Source organism: Neoarius graeffei, chromosome 1 (genome assembly GCF_027579695.1).
Source record: "Neoarius graeffei isolate fNeoGra1 chromosome 1, fNeoGra1.pri, whole genome shotgun sequence".
Classification (NCBI taxonomy): Eukaryota; Metazoa; Chordata; class Actinopteri; order Siluriformes; family Ariidae; genus Neoarius; species Neoarius graeffei.
In genome coordinates, this window is record NC_083569.1 from 52423032 (window position 1) to 52437851 (window position 14820).

Here is a 14820-nt window from a genome sequence, read left to right on the forward strand (position 1 = left end):
CTGAATTAACACTTCACTTTTTAATGAAGTAGTGATTTTTTTTCTTTGCTGTACCTAATGTGCATCAAGTGACTGCAAATTAAATCTTTTATTAATTAGCTTTTCTTCTTAATGATCAGTTTGTCAACCCACTTCAATGAGCTGGCAATCTTAAATGGTGTAATATATTGACGTATAATGTATTGTTTATAATATCGAATAATCATGATCATTTGACAAATCTCTAGATGGAAGTGGATTTTTTTTTTTAATATAAACAAAGTGAGCCACTTGTTACAATTCAATCCAGCTATAAACAAATTTGGTGAGTTAAAGAACTTTTTGGTGCAACAACAACAACAAAAAAGACGTTTAATTTTCTCATATATAGAACATCATGCATGGATTACTAGTGCATCTGAAGCAATTAAAATATCTTGAAAAAGTTCAGTATTTTCCATCACTTAAAGAAGAAAGTCTCATCTCATTATCTCTAGCCGCTTTATCCTTCTACAGGGTCGCAGGCAAGCTGGAGCCTATCCCAGCTGACTACGGGCGAAAGGCGGGGTACACCCTGGACAAGTAGCCAGGTCATCACAGGGCTGACACATAGACACAGACAACCATTCACATTCACACCTACGGTCAATTTAGAGTCACCAGTTAACCTAACCTGCATGTCTTTGGACTGTGGGGGAAACCGGAGCACCCGGAGGAAACCCACGCGGACACGGGGAGAACATGCAAACTCCGCACAGAAAGGCCCTCGCCGGCCACGGGGCTCGAACCCGGACCTTCTTGCTGTGAGGCGACAGCGCTAACCACTACACCACCGTGCCGCCCTAATGAAGAAAGTGAAAATTTAATATATTCTCGACTCATTACATGTAAACTAAAATGTTTCAAGCCTTTTTCTAAATTAATTTTGATAATTGTGACCTACAGTGTAAAAAATAAAAAAAATAAAACTCAAAATATTAGAGTATTTCATTTGGAGTTTGAGTAAAACAATATAAATACCGTGCATCTCTTGGTCTAGTTCAGTACATGCAACTACAATCATGGGGAAGACTGCTGACTTGGCAGTTGGCCAGAAGACGATCATTGATACCCTTCACAAAGAGGGTAAGCCACAGAAGGTCATTGCTGAAAAGGGTGGCTGGAAAAGGTGCACAAGTAACAGGATGACCACAGCCTTGAGGGGATTGTCATGAAAAATCAATTCAAGAACTTGGGAGTGCTTCACAAGGAGTGGACTGAGGCTGGTGTTGGTGCATCAAGAGCCACCACGCACAGATATCTTCAGGAAAACGGCTACAACTGTCTCATTCCTAACATCAAGCCACTCCTGAACCAGAGACGATGTCAGGAGCGTCTTACCTCCTGGGCTAAGGAGAGAAAGAACTGGACTGTTGCTCAGTAGTCCAAAGTCCTCTTTTCAGATGAAAGAAAATTTTGCATTTAATTTGGGAATCAAGATCCTAGAGTCTGGAGGAAGAGTGGAGAGGCACAGAATCCAAGGTGTTTGAAGCCCAGTGTGAAGTTTCCACAGTCTGTGATGATTTGGGGTGCCATGTCATCTGCTGGTGTTGGTCCACTGTGTTTTTTATCAAGTCCAAAGTCAACACAGCCATCTACCAGGAGATTTTAGAGCACTTCATTCTTCCATCTGCTGGCAAGCTTCATGGAGATGCTGATTTCCTTTTCCAGCAGGACTTGGCACCTGCCCACAGTGCCAAAACTACTACCAAATAGTTTTCTGCCCGTGATATTACTGTGCTTAAGTGGCAAGCCAACTTTCCTTACCTGAACCCCATAGAGAATTTATGGGTTATTGTCAAGAGGAAGATGAGAAGCACCCAACCCAAAAGTACAGACGAGCTGAAGGCTGCTATCAAAGCAACCTGAGCTTCAGTAACATCTCAGCAGTGCCACAGGCTGATCGCCTCCATGCCATGCCGCGTTGATTCAGTAATTCGTGGTAAAGGAGCAACAACCAAGTATTGAGTGTATAAATGAACATAATTTTCATAAGTTGGACACTTCTTCTGTATTGTAAATCCTTTTTTTGATTGAGCTTAGGAAATATTCTAATAATTTGAGATACTGAATTTCTGATTTTCATGAACTATAAGCCATAATCATCAAAATTAAAACAATAAAAGGTTTGGAATATTTCACTTTGTGTATATAGAATATATGAATATTTACGTTTTTTCATTAAATTGTGAAAAAACGAACTTTTTCACAATATTCAAATTGTTTGAGATGCACTCGAATGTGTTTCCAGAATCGAGGCATTTAGAGAACAGTGGAAGGAGAAAAAGGTTTGAAGTGGAATTGGTAGTTTCATTTGAGAAAAAAAGCAAATGTTTCTTTTCTTGCTATTGTTGCAGTGCGGTTCTGCATTCTCCAAAAAAATGTAAACAAACCTGTGCATTCATGTTAAATGTGTAGCATTCATACAACTACACTGACTACATTTTTTTAAAACTACCTAGTAATCTGGTCAAGCTGAAAATCCCTTCAGTTTAAATGGTTAACTCAGCCATGGTTAAGGTGGTTAAGGTTCTGCTCTAGTGACCCGGACACTATGAGACTGACTGTGTTGGAGCCCCTGAGCAAGACTCTTAACCCTCAGTTGTTCAGCATGGATTGAAGTATGCATCAATGCTTTGGAATGGAGGCTCTGCCAAAACTGTGGTGGGTGTCTGTCGGTGTGTTTTATCTTCGGTTTTCAAAAAATAGGATATGCCTTTGCAGTGTCAAAAATTATTCATTTGAATAAAAATCGATTAAAAAAAACCCCAAATCCTAAATTTACTTGAATACCTTTATTTAAGCGTCTACCAAAATGTGGCCCACTGTGCGTGAATTCACCGTGTACTCCTATAAGGATCTTGAAAACATCTGCAAGTCCTAAACAATCGGGCCTTTTTTCTGACTCATTTAGACGTGCTCTCTACATGTCACTTGTGTTGACATGTTAATGATGATATCCTGAATGGCAGGACCATTTAAGTGTCATTTTCTTTCATGATAACTTGAGATTTGTGGAATGATTGAGTGCTGGAAATTACAGAGAAGAAAGTTGATTTCTTGATTGAGTAAATATGTATATTTTCCACTAAACCAGTAACCTCTGCCACTATTTGTAATGTTTACCAAGTATTTAAAAAAAAAGTGCAGTTCAGTGTCACAGCAGTGTCTTCATAATCCAGTGAAGAAGGTCATCACGGTTTCCTGTCACTGTGAAGAGACTGTTTGCTGTAAGTCAGTGAGGTCAATGACTTTATCCTTGTCAGTGGGTAATTCCCTCATATAAAGTGTTCATTCACCCCATAAGAGGCTTTTTGTTTCCTCCTTTAATCCTAAACATCTTATTGTGAGTTTAGGGTTCAGCGTCTGACACCATAGACAAGCTGGAACAAGTTAATATCTCTTAACAGTGAGACGGGAAATATCTCAACATGTCCATAAAGAGCATGAGTTATGCGAAAGTGCACTGAGTAGACAAGAATGAAGAACATTTAATTTGGCTTTTGAGGATTATTTTTAACTTGGCCTGCTTTTTTCTGCAACTGTGTCCTCATATCATCTGTAATTAAACACTATTTTTTCTGAATCTTAATTTAATCTGATCAATGACTCCCACATCAACAGCACTTGAGACCTTCCTAACAGCTCTATTAAGACAAGAGATGAGCCAAATGCCCCGTGGAGTGTACCATTTAGCCCTGAGAGGTGGGAACCTGCGCTCTGACCAAGGCAAAACTGTTGCTGGAGTCCCTGCCTTCATGCTGAAAACGTATGAGAAGAACAAGCAGCCAGGTCTGAAACCTGGTCTCGCAGGTATGGATGCTGGAACTCGGATATCATATAATATAAATAAACCCTTCACACTGATCAAATACTTAGTAACAGTCATTGATGTGTTCCTTTTTGATTTTATAACTAGCAGAAAGTCTTTGCACAGACCATGTTCATGAAATCTTTAAAAGCGCTGTGCTTATTGACCACATCATGAGAGCAGCAGGCTTCAGCAGACCTCTGAGTTGTAATGACTTGTTCGTTTCAGCTGGTTTGCTGCTCTGTTATGACCTTCCTGTCCAGACTGACAGAGATGGACGACCAATTAACCGCTTCATGGTCAGCAGAGGGCGGGCCTTCCAGCAGATGTTAACCACCCTCATCCATGAGGTAGAACACCTGTTGCTTTATGAAATAAATGATAGCGCCACACACACACAGCAGACATCCCAAGCATCAGGAAATAATGGATGAGGTGGAGGTGAAGAACATCACAGCATGTTTCCTCGTCCAACATTTCTGATGACCGAATAATTTGAAGTAACATAACTTTTTCTAGTCCCATTATACAATAATTGTGTCTTTCACTGACTTATTTTAATTTAAATTGCATAAATCAAATGATAGAAAATTATTCTCCCATGTTTGTTATGCTCTGTTGAATTCTGAAATCTAGTTGGCCAGAAAGTGTTGATTTTAATTTTCTGTAATGGTACAGCTCTGACAGTGGCAGCTATAATTCCGTACATTACAGAGATTTAGCAGACACTCTTATCCAGAGCGACGCACATCAGGACCTTGACAATAGATAGTTTTCACTGACGTCACGACATTCCGGGGAACGCCCTCCAGCCGCCATCTTGTAGGGCTAACAAAGCGGACCATCGCTATTACCGGCTACGTTATCTCGGACGAATTTATAAAGTTATATAGTCAGTTTTCTAAAATAAAGATCAATGTCAGCAAAATCAAGCAAACGGAAGTATAAGGATACATTGGACGACATCTCACGACAACGGTATACAGCCAAACTGGCCTTGATTGGGGGAATTGACCCCTACGAAGTGGACAAGGATGCATTTTCAAGTGACTGTGCAGGGCTGCCATCCATATCGTACCCTGATATTGTGAACTATTTCGTGAATAGTAAAAGCGCCTACACACTTGACGACCTCAAAGCATACAAGTCGCTGGAGTCATACAATTATTTTGTCTGTGGCTGGGTCCGCGAAGTCCACCATATAAAACCAAGTGACAGTCGTGTCCTAATTACAGCCAAGGTATGTAAACATTGGAATTTTAGAGCTCTCAACAAGTGTCAAATAGAAACGTGACAAACGAGCGATATTAAGTGTGCATTACAATGTAAACGTACACTCAGCGGTTCCAGTTAGGCATTCTCCAGAGATTGTTTACATGATGTTTTGGTTTCCAAAAACAAACTTAAACACAATTGATTGTTTATTTAAACAACTTACCAAATGATCGGAGCAGACTTTGCTGTGTTTGGAAGGCTGATAATCCTTGCGGTTGATTCTCGCAAGCCATAGATTTCTCCTTTGTATGCTGAGTTTCTTTGTTTGCTCGCCTTCGTGCTCCCGTACAGTGGGAATTCCATAAAAGCTCTGCTTGACGTCATCATCTGACCTATTATGATATCCGTGAATACAACAAGTGTGCACCATAGCCTGCTTGGGTTCTTTTGAAGACTTTGTACTCGCGCGTTACAGTGTGTGCTCAGTGACCCGTACGGTAAGCTTGACCCGCAAGATGGCCGCCACTAGGGAATCCCCGACTCTGTGACATCGTGAAAACTATCTATACCCACAGCAGTTGGGGGTTAGATGCCTTCCTCAAGGACATGTCAGACATTCCTGCTGGTCCAGGGAGTTGACTTTGCGACCTTTTTGTCCCAAAGCTGTTTCTCTAACCTTTAGGCCATGGCTTAATTCAAATGATAAGTTTATATTTATGTGCTTGCAACAGCGCATTCACAGGGCCTTGTGTGCAGACACGACACACAATCTAAAAACACATTATTTAACGAACAAACATATTTCCACATTAATATGGTGACTTTCTGTAAATCTATGTCGATTTCACGTTTCTGATGGAGTCTCCGGTGTCAGTGCTTTCCAGCAGTCATCAAATGTTTCTGCCACAGGAGAGACTTCAGGACCGAGGACTTGATGATAAGCTGTGTGTTTTGTTTTGTATTATTAACATTACGAGAGAGATAAAGAGAGACTGGTGAGGGAACAGCTGTTTATAACTGCTATAATGTCAGTGATGATGGAAACTAACTTCTTTCACAGACATAATATTTAACAGTTATTTCATGAAATCAAGTCGTAAATTTCATAGCTGAAAGCTGGCGAGGTGCGTAGTTAAGTTGGCTATAAGCCATGTACAATGAGATTGAGTGGAATAACCATTTTATTTTATCCACATTCACTGGATTTTGAGAAACAGAGCATTGTTATTTTTATTTTTTGCAAATTCGCTAAATAAAAACTTTATACAAAACGTCCGACAAAATAGTTTCCGCTTAGAATGTAAACAAACTGGCGAAATGACCGGAGCAATTTGTGAAAAATGCTGCTATAATAATTCTTGAAAAATAAAAAAAAGATATTTTCTTATGATCAAATACTTTTATTCTATATTTTGTTCTTATTTTTTGGTGTTTTCTTCTTCTTTAGGGTTTTTTTGGCAGTTGGCAAACCAACTTAAAGGTGCATTACTGCCACTGACTGGGCTGGAGTGTGGAACAGGAGCTATTGGGGGGGGGGGGGGTTTACGATATTCTTTTAGCTATTTCTGTTTCTTTTACTGCGATGACCTGGTGACTTGTCCAGGGTGTACCCCACCTCTCACCCATAGTCAGCTGGGATAGGCTCCAGCTTGCCTGCAACCCTGTAGGACAGGATAAGTGGCTACAGATAATGGATGGATGGCTGTTTCTTTTAAATACTTTTAACAATTTTGGGGGGTTTTGTTTTCGAATAGAGTTTTAATTTCATCCTCAGTTGGTTCAGCAACGCGCTTCGCCATTTGTTTTTCTTTACTCACGGTATATGAGCTGATATTCTAGTAGTAGAGTAGCCAATCAGAGCATGTGATTGCTCGTATCCAGTGAATGTGGATAGAATAATAAATATTATTCTGTTACTATGTAGTGTTGATTTAAAATGTAATCATCAGCAATGTGCTGTAAACAGAATCAACTTTATGAACTTTAAGGTGGTAACAGTATCTCATGCCTCATTTTGTGCAACACCTCACTGCTCTGTCGTTGATCATCTTCCTATAACAGCATATTCCATCATGTTCATTCCTTATTAAACAATGATCCTTTTATAGGCTTTAATTCAGGCTGAGTTAAATTGTGACAGCAGCCATTTTTCCTTGTTGCTTCAAGGAGCTTAGGCTTGGCAACGAACCAATAAAAACTCAATTTTGCATTTCTGTTCAGGTTGAAATTTGATAGTGAAATAGGCACATTATTGCTTTTGCCAGCGGTTTGTCTCTGTCACTGTCAGAACTAAGAGAGGATCACTACTAGATTGTGTAGATGTAAAGTTTGGGTTTGCGAGTGTGAATGGTTTATCGTCTCCGTATTAGCCATGCGATGGATTGGCGATCTGCCCAGGGTGTACCCCACCTCTCGCCCAGTGTCCGCTGGGATTGGCTCCAGCTTCCCCCATGACCCTGACAGATAAGCAGTATAGATGATGGATGGATGGATATTTAGCAATATCCATGGATATTATGAAGGCGAAGAAAATCACAAAGCTTAAAAACACACATGCCAAACTGTTATACCCATTCTCATGGTTACATTGCAACATGAATTAGGTCAAATTTGTGATCGGTGGTCAAATTCTGACCAGATCTACATTAGAGGGTTCCCAGTGTTAGGCTTTTTTGTTTGTTTGATTTTGTTTTTTTGGTCTTTTCTGTGGTGATGGTGATGTAATGAGGACAAAGAATCAGGAGAGTCTATTTACAAGAACTGGCCATATTAATAGGAAGACCTGTACCCCTGCTTGTTCATGCAATTATCCAGTTGGAGGAAATCTAAAGTAATGCAATTAACCACTCTTTACAACCCTGGTGAACAGAAAAGCATCACTTACCATAGTCTTTTCCTTATCTGCCCAGTATTGGAGGGGGACACAGAGAGAGAGAGAGAGATTGATTCCTTTATTGATCCCCATGAGGGGAAATTCAGGTGTTGTAGCAGCTCAAGTACAGACTAAAATATAGATAGATGTAGGCTGCTGCTTCTTCTTTTGGCTGCTCCCGATTAGGGGTCGCCACAGCGGATTTTTCGTCTCCATTGCTCCCTGTCTTCCGCATCCTTCTGTACCACACCTGCCACTTTCATGTCCTCTCTCACCACATCCATGGATCTCCTCTTTGGCCTTCCTTGTTTTCATTTGCCTGGCCACTCCATCCTCAACATTCTCCTTCCCACATGCTCTGCATCTCTTCTCAGGATGTGCCCATACCATCTCAGTCTCATCTCTCTTAGCTTAATTCCCAAGCTCTCCACATGCGCGGTCCCTCTGATCTGCTCGTTCCTTATCCTGTCCAACCTCATCACTCCCATCACAAACCTTAACATCCTCAACTCCGCCACCTCCAACTTTGCCTCCTGTCTCTTCGTTAAGGGTACGGTCTCCAATCCAGACATCACAGCTGGTTTCACTACTGTCTTATACAGCTTACCTTTCACTTTTGCTGGGACTTTCCTATCACAAATGACTCCCGAAATCCTTCTCCAACTGCTCCACCCTGCCTGCACTCTCTTTCTCACCTCACTATCGCAGCCCCCATTTTCCTGCACAGTTGACCCCAGGTACTTGAATTCACCAAGTTTTTTTTACGTCTACTCCTTGCAGATAGATGTAGGCTAAGTTTAAAAAAAAAAGAAGAAAATATCATGGAATAAAGACAGATAGAATAAAATATAATCTTATAGACTAAAATATAATAAAGACAGAGCTAAATAAGGATAATTGCTCACAAAAGACGGCAACGAACAACAAGAATTGGTAGTAGCACTACCTCCACTAGTGGTGTAAAGCCATATAAAGTGACAATGAAGTGAGGTAGTTGAAGGTATAGTGGAACTGTAACAATAACAGTGCAACGCGTGATCCGGTATATGATGATAGTGCAGATTGGGGGGTGGGGGGGATATAGTGCTATGGCAATAGAGAAAAAAAGGACAAAAATATACAGAATATATACATATGTGTGCTGTGTGCCATGTATGACATGAGTCCAGTGCAAAAGAAAGAGTGTGTGTGTCAATCTATGAGCCATTCCACCGAATCGGTGCCATTTCCGTCCCTAGAAAATTATATGTATAAATGCACATAAAAATGTACTTTAAAATACATTTCCTTATTACGCAGAATGTCCTGCACATTGGTCTGATTTCAAATTTAAGATGTATAATTGTAGGGATTAATAAAAACTACCTAAAACACTGAAAAATAGCATGTGTTACCTGTCCCCACACTCTAACTTTATACTTAACTATGAAATATTATGATTAAAATCCTTCAGAAACAGAATTTCTTTTGCACTGTTGTGTGACTCCATGGTTTAAATATATTTTTTTATAAGAAATCCACAATATCTTAGTTAAAATACACATTTTAGTCATGTCCCTGGGTTTTCACTCAGTCCTGTTACCCAAACATGTTACCCCATCTGACAAATTTGGAACATTCCATAAATCACATGCTCAACAGGAAGTTACATCAGTTGTGTCTTCTGAAGACCAAAAGTTAGTTGTCTCATTTACTTTTCTGTATATTTGATGATTTTTTAACTTTGATAAGGTCAATGTCAACATACTGTCCTGTTACTTAAATTATTTCTTACATGATATTAGTTTATTTTAAAAATACAGATTTTTGGTAAATCACTAGAATGTGCTAAGTGTGGTCATGCTATTAGTGATGACGCCATGTGGCTTAATTCCATGTATTAGCTAATCCTAGGCTAAAAACTCAGTCCTGTTACTTTCAGAGTTTTGGTAACAGGACTGAAAAAAATGCAGCCATCTTTGACTTCCAAACCTTGTAACGTAGCCTGAGGTTGACCAATGCACATTTTGAATAGTTAAATGTGTGTGTTATTATAAGCAGTGTTGAAAAGATGTAACAAATGAAGTTTAATTTGGGAGTGGTACAACAAGCAAATGGCACCCATTCGGTGGAATGTCCCCTATGTTCTCCACTGTTGTTATGCCTGTGCCCACTGTAGCCTCAGATTCCAGTTCTTGACAGACGGGAGTGAAACCTGATGTGGTCTTCTGCTGTCATAGGTTATCCAGCTCAGGGTTTGCTGAGATGCTTTTCTGCTTACCGTACCATGGTTGTAATGAGTGGTTGTTTGAGTTTCTGTAGCCTTCCTGTCAATGCAAAACAGGCTGCATATTATACTTGGACCTCTCTCATAAGCAAGGTGTTTCTGCCCCCAGAACTGTTCACTCGATGTGGAGGTTTTTTTTTTTTTTGGGTTCCATTTACTCCACTTGCGCTGTGAAGAAATGGCTTCGTAAATGTTCTCAGCCAGTAACTTCAGCAATGTTTAAAAAATATCTATTCAACCGGGTGAATGTGAGGTCTCTAATATAATGTAAAAATGTAATTTCACCCCATATCTCTTCGTGTCACTCATCTTTCTCTCTTTCCGTCTCTGTCAGGTGAATATCCAGCCTTCAGAGTGGCACCGCTCTATTCTCCTGCCTCAGGCATGGCGTGGCTTTATGAGCCGGGCATACCATGCTGTTCTACAGGTGTGTGTGTGTGTGTGTCTGTGTGTATATATGTAAGATGACACGTTTGTGTTGTGTTTGGACCTCTTTGAAATGATCTCTTCGTACTTCATCAATCATTTCCTAAGCACACTCGCAGAACCGTGCCAACTGCAACATCAAAGAAACAAATGCAGCTGAAAGCCGAGTATACATTCAGTTGCAGTTAATTACCACTCAGTGTCATCAGGAAGAGGAAAGCTTTCAGCGCACCAGTGCAGACATGAAAGGGTTTTCGTGTAAGTGAAATGCCGACAGATCCTCGATTGTCAAGCTTTCCTTCTTCACGAAAGGCCACTGTCAAACACTAGAACTGCAGATGTTAAGGTTAAATTCATACGTCAAAAGCAGCCAAATCTGCCGAGGAAGATTTCTAAATCCAGTGTATGAATTATTATGAGAGTAATAGCCCCAGGGTCTGGATTTACAAAGCATCTCAGATTAGCACTCTTGCTTGAGGATTCTTAAGCAGACACAAGTGCACGTTTTTTAAAAAACCCATCTGCTGCTTTATGGGCTCTACTTGAGCTATAAGGTTTGTAGCTCATAATATTGTGCACCCATCTGCTCATTCAGTGCCCACTAGATGAAGAGAGGGGGCTTCTAATGGCTCACTCTGCGATGCTTGAGAAGCACTTGTTCCATATGTTAAGTTTATAGTCAACATCTTACATCAAGGGTAATTAATGAGTTTATTGTTTGCAAAAGGATTCAGTGTTTGTTGTTGTGATTACTAAGACGGACCCTCTCTTAGGGGTGTAAAGCCGAACTGGAGATGCTGCAAAAGCAAGGGAAAGAGAGTCCTGACGAGCTGCAGTATAAACAGCACTGCGCCTGGCTCTGGTGAGTCTGTGATTGTGCAACACGCACACACATTGCATGAATGGCTTACTTTCTCCATGCCAACTTCATTCATTTCCATCCATTATGCTTAACATTAAGCCTTCTGATCTTTATCGCAAACATTCAGGGCAGGCTGGTTTTCTGGAACGTGTATCATTAAGTATTCTTCCTATGATTGAGCTGTACCTACTGTTGCTGCAATAATATATTAATCCTTTCTAGCTTTTTTATCCCCTGCTCAAACGAAGTTTGGCAGGAGATATAGAAATGAGTTCCGTCCGTCCATCCAGTTATGTTTTCGTTTCCGGGCCATACCTTTAAAACTACTGAAGATATCTTCATGAAACTTTGTGTACACATCAAGCAACATGTGAACTGGTGCCTTTTGCTATTTTTGATTTTTTTTTTTTTTAATATTTTAAAAATTTTTACATAAAAAAATGGATTTTGACTAATGGCCCTTTTCCACTACCCTTTTTCAGCTCACTTCAGCCCGACACGGCTCGCGTTTCGGCTACCTCAGAGCAGCACGACTCAGCTCGCTTCAGCCCGACTCAGCACCCAAAACTCGCATGGTTTTGGAGTAGGGCTGAAGCGAGCCCAACCGAGCCGAGTGGGGCTAGGGGCGTGAGGAGACACTCCCCTGTGCACTGATTGGTGAGGAGGAGTGTCCTCACATGCCCACACGCCCCGCGAGCACGCTGGGATCTGTAAACACCATAAATCCGGAAGAAGAAGAACGAATTACGAGAATTTCTGAAGCCTTATGCGCCTCGCCTCATCTATACGCTCTTGCCAGTACCTGTTGGCGTTGTTGGTGACAACAAGCCACAGCACCAAGACCAGCAACACTAACGACTCCATGTCCTCCATGTTTATTGTTTACTATCCGGGTCGTGAGACTACCGCTTAAAAGGTCACTGTTTGCGCCGCCTAACGACATCACGTGACGTCCACCCACTTTCGCTAACTCCACCCAATGTGTCCACCCACTTCCAGCCAGCACGGTTCAGCGCGGTTGTAGTCGAAATGCAACTCCAACAGCCCCACTCAGCTCGACTCAGCCCAACTCAGCACGGCATGGCTCAGCCCAACTCAGCCGCGTTGGTAGTGGAAAAGCGGCATTAGTATCTAAGAGCGATGTTCGTTTCTGGAGCATATATCCAAAACTATTCATGATACGGATTTGAAACTTGGTATACATGTTAACAAGGTGATGTACATGTGCCTTTTCATACTAATCAATTTGAGGATTTTTCATGCTTCCATGGAAACAATTTCAGACTTAGTGTCTCAGGTTAGCCTTAGGGGTAGGTTTTGTTTCCGGAGCAGAACTTGAAAACTATGAGTGGTATGGTCTTGAAAGTTGGTATATGTGTTGATTAAGTAATGTATATGTGCCTTTTGATACAAAGAAATGTGAGAAATGTTAATTTTTAGCTCACCTGGCCCAAAGGTCTGCATACATGTCAACCCCTCACGGCTCTCACCTGTACTCCCTGGTAAAGAAATCCATAATTTCCATACCAAATCCATAGTAATATTTCATGCATAATAAAAATGTATCAGATCTTACCTAAAGCCTCGGTCACAACCAGCCGTACGTGCTCCTACGACCGGTCTACGTGCAAAAAACGCAAGAAACGCACGGAGGGCGCGCGTGTGACGTGCTGATATTTGAGCCGCAGACCGGCCACAGAGGTTCTTTGTCATGTCAAACAAACTCTACGGGCGCTTACGTTTTTTTTCAGGTTGCAAGACAAACTTGCGGCCAACGTGCGTCTTTCTCCAAGAACAAAAAAAACCGCAGCGATTTGGGAAACGCCAAAAATTGCATGGCCAAAAAATCGTACGTCCGGTTGTGACCTAGGCTTAATATATGCACTGGTTTATTTCTGTACATCCATATGTACTGTTAACACTCAATTAAACAACAGTCAGTGTTTTCTTAACCCTATATCAGTTCAACAAAATTTAGTGTCTCTTCTCACATAATTCAATAATTTGGGGTTCACTTGGCACATTGTTCAGCAATGTTCCTGATTGCTTTTGCGTGAAGAAATTAATTGACGGCTGTCTCTTTTTCTGGTTTGCATTCTTCACATGCATTTGAGATTTCATGTGTTCCCTCACGTCGTAAATTCCAGAGGCAAACACTTTCACATCTCTACAACAAATTGTGCAGTTGACATACTCAGCACCCATTTTGGAAGCGATAATTATTCCATTCAATGTTTCTGTCCATTCGGGAAGAAAGCGACCTCCAGTTTTAGATGTTTTGAGTTTTTTCTTCGGTGGTGCCGACATCTTGACCTCTTGACCTGTCTATTGTTACGCTACATGTGCTGTTATTTCCCGCTCGGTGTGCAGGAAAATCACAATTGCGCATGCTCAGACATTCGGAATGGCTTGTTGGTACTAGCGGAAGTACCGGTTGAGTAATTCTAAATGTGGAAAATGGCGGCTCCCATGCATTTTCGTATTTCATGACGATTTTTTTGATGGTAATAAATCTAAATAATTTTAAGGTGAAAATGTAGAAAAATCCGTAGTTGAATACCACTATGCCCGTACCATTTTTAAAATGCCAAAATCCGTAGGGAATACGGGAAATCCGTAGGGGTTGATATGTATGGGTCTGGTGGGTTTATGCCATGGGCTGCTGAGGTCAGTGTAAAGAGGTTTCCTGCAGCACAACTTGAAAAATGTGACAAATAATATCTTGAAACTTGGTATATAGTTGGGATATAGATGACTCTGTCTTCTTGTTATAGTCAGAATTGCCACTCGATTTAAGATCTCCATTCCCTTGATTCGTGAGTCCTGTCTGAACAGGAAAGAAAACGTCATGCGTATTTGTAGCAGAGATTTCTTTTGCACACGCACATTTAAAAAGCAAATATGAAGCCGAAAGAAGCCTCTCCTACAAATGCACACTATTTTCTTCCTCTCTGTGCTTTTATCTCCACCGTTCTTACAGCCATGCAGTCTGTTCAAACATTATACCGAATTATTGTACACAGGGGCGCCGCCAGAAATTTTGGGCCCCATGAAAGATTAGAATTTTGGGCCCCCCAACTTTGCCCACCCTTGTCACAATTGCACTATTGTCATTATTTGACTTTTGATAGCCCATGGACCTCGAGTTTGTGACTTTATTACATTTTATATATTAACGTACCAGGGACTAGATGAAAACTGGTCAGTGACTAATTCTGGTGCATTTACAATCACAAATGAAAATTCAAGATTTTGCCACATGCCTTCTTGTGCTAGGACAATTGGTAGTGAAATGTGTGATGTGACTGCTAATAAATCATAGAAAAAGTTTTCTACCCAGCATCAAAATA

The 14820-nt window shown here is 40.9% G+C and overlaps 1 protein-coding gene across 3 annotated transcripts in view; it reads left to right on the plus strand.

The window, feature by feature from the left end:
- The window catches only part of focad (focadhesin), a 195467-nt gene that overhangs the window by 122926 nt on the left and 57721 nt on the right, over positions 1 to 14820 (plus strand). For all 3 annotated transcript variants that reach the window (XR_009655645.1, XM_060934188.1, XM_060934197.1), the window contains exons 20-23: positions 3643 to 3831; positions 4058 to 4179; positions 10517 to 10609; positions 11382 to 11470. Coding sequence is in view for 2 of the 3 variants with exons in the window: in XM_060934188.1 (XP_060790171.1) it covers positions 3643 to 3831; positions 4058 to 4179; positions 10517 to 10609; positions 11382 to 11470 (493 nt within the window). In the remaining variant the exon portion in view is untranslated. The remainder of the gene's footprint in view (positions 1 to 3642; positions 3832 to 4057; positions 4180 to 10516; positions 10610 to 11381; positions 11471 to 14820) is intronic.